The sequence below is a fragment of the Frankliniella occidentalis genome, unplaced genomic scaffold (assembly GCF_000697945.3).
Source record: "Frankliniella occidentalis isolate FOCC.00 unplaced genomic scaffold, Focc_3.1 Scaffold244, whole genome shotgun sequence".
Lineage (NCBI taxonomy): Eukaryota > Metazoa > Arthropoda > Insecta > Thysanoptera > Thripidae > Frankliniella > Frankliniella occidentalis.
In genome coordinates, this window is record NW_026267370.1 from 8,728 (window position 1) to 12,049 (window position 3,322).

General features: G+C 41.0%; 1 protein-coding gene across 1 annotated transcript in view; it reads left to right on the forward strand.

The window, feature by feature from the left end:
* Window positions 1-1,911, forward strand: part of LOC113211000 (protein FAM133-like) — a gene marked incomplete at its 5' end in the record, with an annotated part of 9,938 nt that extends 8,027 nt beyond the window's left edge. Inside the window, 5 exons of the mRNA XM_052273086.1 lie at window positions 199-294; window positions 416-484; window positions 736-831; window positions 920-1,003; window positions 1,669-1,911. Of these exons, the coding sequence (XP_052129046.1) occupies window positions 199-294; window positions 416-484; window positions 736-831; window positions 920-1,003; window positions 1,669-1,911 (588 nt within the window). The remainder of the gene's footprint in view (window positions 1-198; window positions 295-415; window positions 485-735; window positions 832-919; window positions 1,004-1,668) is intronic.
* Between the last annotated feature and the right edge of the window lie 1,411 nt (window positions 1,912-3,322).

Genomic DNA, 3,322 nt, shown 5'->3' on the forward strand with positions numbered 1-3,322 from the left:
CCAGGAGATCGAACTTTGTTGAACGGCGCGCCCGGAGATCGGACAGTGTTGAACGGCGCGCCGGGAGATCGAACTTTGTTCGTAGGACGCGTCGATGTGTTAAATTTTGATGTCATATTTATTTCATTTTGAGCATATCTTTTTCAATTACTTACTTAAAAGTCATGTTTTTACTGAAAGTATCATTAATCTTTGTAGGAATCTGGTTCAGCATCAAGCTCAGGTGCAACGGAAAAGCATACAGATAAAAACCCAGACAGTTCAAATGTAGAATCTGATGATGATGACAACGATGTAGGTTGTTTTGTGTAACTGTTTTAACTTAAGAATAGTCTTGATCATGTCCAGTATGATACTGTTGAGTTATAGCTTGCATACCTTTCTCTATTCATTTTCTCCTATTTTATACTTAAAGGATACTGCTTCGCCATCAACATCCAAAGGCTCTGAAAAGAAGAGGAAGCCTGAGTCCAAAACCCAAGATGTGAGTATTAATTGTTTTCAGAAACCTTTCATAAAACCTTTCAAACCTTGCTTGGGTTACAACATAGTCTTTTGTAACTCTTGGTCTTGTAATTGAGTGTGATTCAGATTGATTAGTGAATTCTTCAACTTAATTCAGTTTTTGCCATTTCAAATACAAAAAATAAGTTATGTTGTACCTTCTCTCCTGTCACCTTTAGCAATACAAATTTCTTAATATTTTATTTGATTCTTATGTTTCCTTCTTTTTAGGACAAGAAAAGAGATCAGCCACCCCGAAAAAAAAAGAAGAAGACGCGTGATGGTAAAAACAAGAAGCAAAGGAAATCTGATGGCAAGGATGATGAAGTGAGTTGTATACATAAACAATAATTCTTCTGTATTCTGTTTTGTTCTATTTTTTATGTTTGTTTTACTAATTTATATTTTATTTCAGGCATCTCCTAGTAAAATTTCAAAACCGTCTAACAAACAAGAAGGGAAAGACAAGGCAGACAATTCCGATGTTGATGACAGTGATGTAAGTTCTTCATTTTTATTTATTTAAGTCATGATCAAGGCTGAACATCGTATAATGTGCTTACAGGAATCCTCATCTGATGAAGAAGTAAACAAACTAAATAAGGCATCTGCCAAGTTAGGGGACTTTAGATCGATTAAGGATTTGCCTGTGCATCGTTATTTTAGAGTTATTACATTTGAGGCTGTGAATACTGTTAATGGGCAAGCCATTCGGGTTAAATTATTTGATAAGACTACTGACGAGATCTTTTTTACTCACTTGCCAAAAAGATTGTATTCCATTCCATTGCTGAAGATTTGGAGAACCTTAACGAAATTTGCCAATCAGATAAACCTTTTTATTTTGCATTCCTGGGTTATAAAGGAAGAGGTTTTAAAATTAAATTTACACGGAATCCCAGTAAATCAAATAAAAAGAAGTGATGTTCAGCTTTGATTGATTTGCTTTTTGTTTCAATTTGTCACAAAGCAAATTGTAATGTTCAATTACTTTTTAACTCAGATTAAGGCAAGAATTGCTCTAAGAAATTATTGGAAAGAGAAGAAACGTGCTCAAAGATTAAAGAATAAGAAAAAGTCTAATTCATGAATTGTTACTGTCTCATCATATCAGTTTCTCAATAAATTTGTTAAAATTTATTTTGTACTGTCTTTTCTTTTAAGGTCCAAAATTTATCAACAAGGAACAGTTATGAGCGACTAAAACAATGGCGAAAAAACAGGACAACATCAAAGGCAGATATTGACAGGAAAAAGCATAGAGATTGGATGAGGAATCTGCGATCTAAGGAAACCAAAGATAAAACTGACAAGAGGAGGAAAGAAGACCGAATGCGACATAGGCTATCTAGAAAATGTAAAATTTCTGGTATAGGTAACTTTGACAAAAACAAGGGCGCACCCTGATTCTCCGACAGCGTATTATAATAACTCGTTGTTGTAATAAAATAAGTGAGTTATCGTAATAACGGTAAACGGCTCGTTCCGACTCTCCGACGACTTTATTTATTTATTTATTTATTTTAGTAACTCTATAGGCTCCTAACGCAAGTAGTTGTTGCAACAATAACAGCGCTAGTAAGTTATTTCAATAACTAGACGCTATTGCAATAACAGGGACTTATTGAAATAACTTTGAGTTATTCAAATAACTTTCTTTGCCGCGCTCGGCGCTCCTTCCGGCCGGGCGCGCGCGCCGCCGCCGCGCCGAGCCGAGAGCCGAGGCCCGAGCCGAGCCGAGCGGCGCCCGAGGCTGAGCGCCGAGCCGAGGGCCGAGCTCGGCTGTCGGCCGCCGTATGAGAAATTGCGCAGTCGTGTTGCTCGCGCTAGGCCTGCCGCGAGCCTCTGCCGCTTGGTCCTGGCCGTATGTAACATTGCGGTTCGCGTAGCCAAAGGCATCAGTGCGATGAAGGGGAAGAGGAGAAGAAGCTCGTTGACTTGATTCTTAAGCAATGCATTGCGATTTCATTCACCTCCCTAACTGATTCGAAGACGTGTGCTAAAGAAGAAGGATGATTCGCAAGTGAGTACCGTTCCTCTACTCGTGACTCGGCGTCCCCGCTTGTCCGTTTTGAGCAAATAGCCCTTCTGTAGAGACGCAGGCAACGTGGTTGTCGGGGCCGTCGCAATGCTTTTCAAGAGGTTATTTGTGTTTGACGCAATGTTCTCCAATGGGCCTCTTTTCCTGTGTAGTACCTTTTCACATTGCGCTCGGGTAACTGTTTGCACGGATTTTGCGGCATCCTATGGCCCTCCTAACCTTAGAGAGGACCACGGCCAGGTGACCTAACCTCTGCTGGCCTGCAGGCGACTGTGCTCGGAGCTCTGCTTTTCTGTTCCCTTGTCGTCTGTTAAGAGGACGTTTTTCCCTGCGCCGTTGGCTTACTTTAAACACCAGCATCTGTCATTCAAGTGTCGATATCGATGTTCAATGTCATCCGAATTGTCTAAAACAAAACCTTTGATTCCAGGACCAGTTGGGGTGTCCACCAGCGAGAGCTGCTGCTGGCGAGACGATACAGGGACAGGCCTTGAGCACAAGGACCCTCGGTATGTAGTTCCACAAATTTTAAGTTGTACTTCCTGCTCATACACTGACTGTGCGCTTTTCAAGTGAGCTGTGTTGCACTATGCTGTTCATTTGATTCCAGGGCAAGTCGGGACCTGACATTTGGAGTAGCTTGGTGCGTGTGTGGCCACTCCTGGGCAGTATCCCTCATTTGATGAACAGAACGTGGGAGAGCTCAGTAAGTTCAGTGTAGAAGTTGCACATGTAGCAAGTGGTCGATGGCAGTGTATTGATGAGTTTTATCTTGCA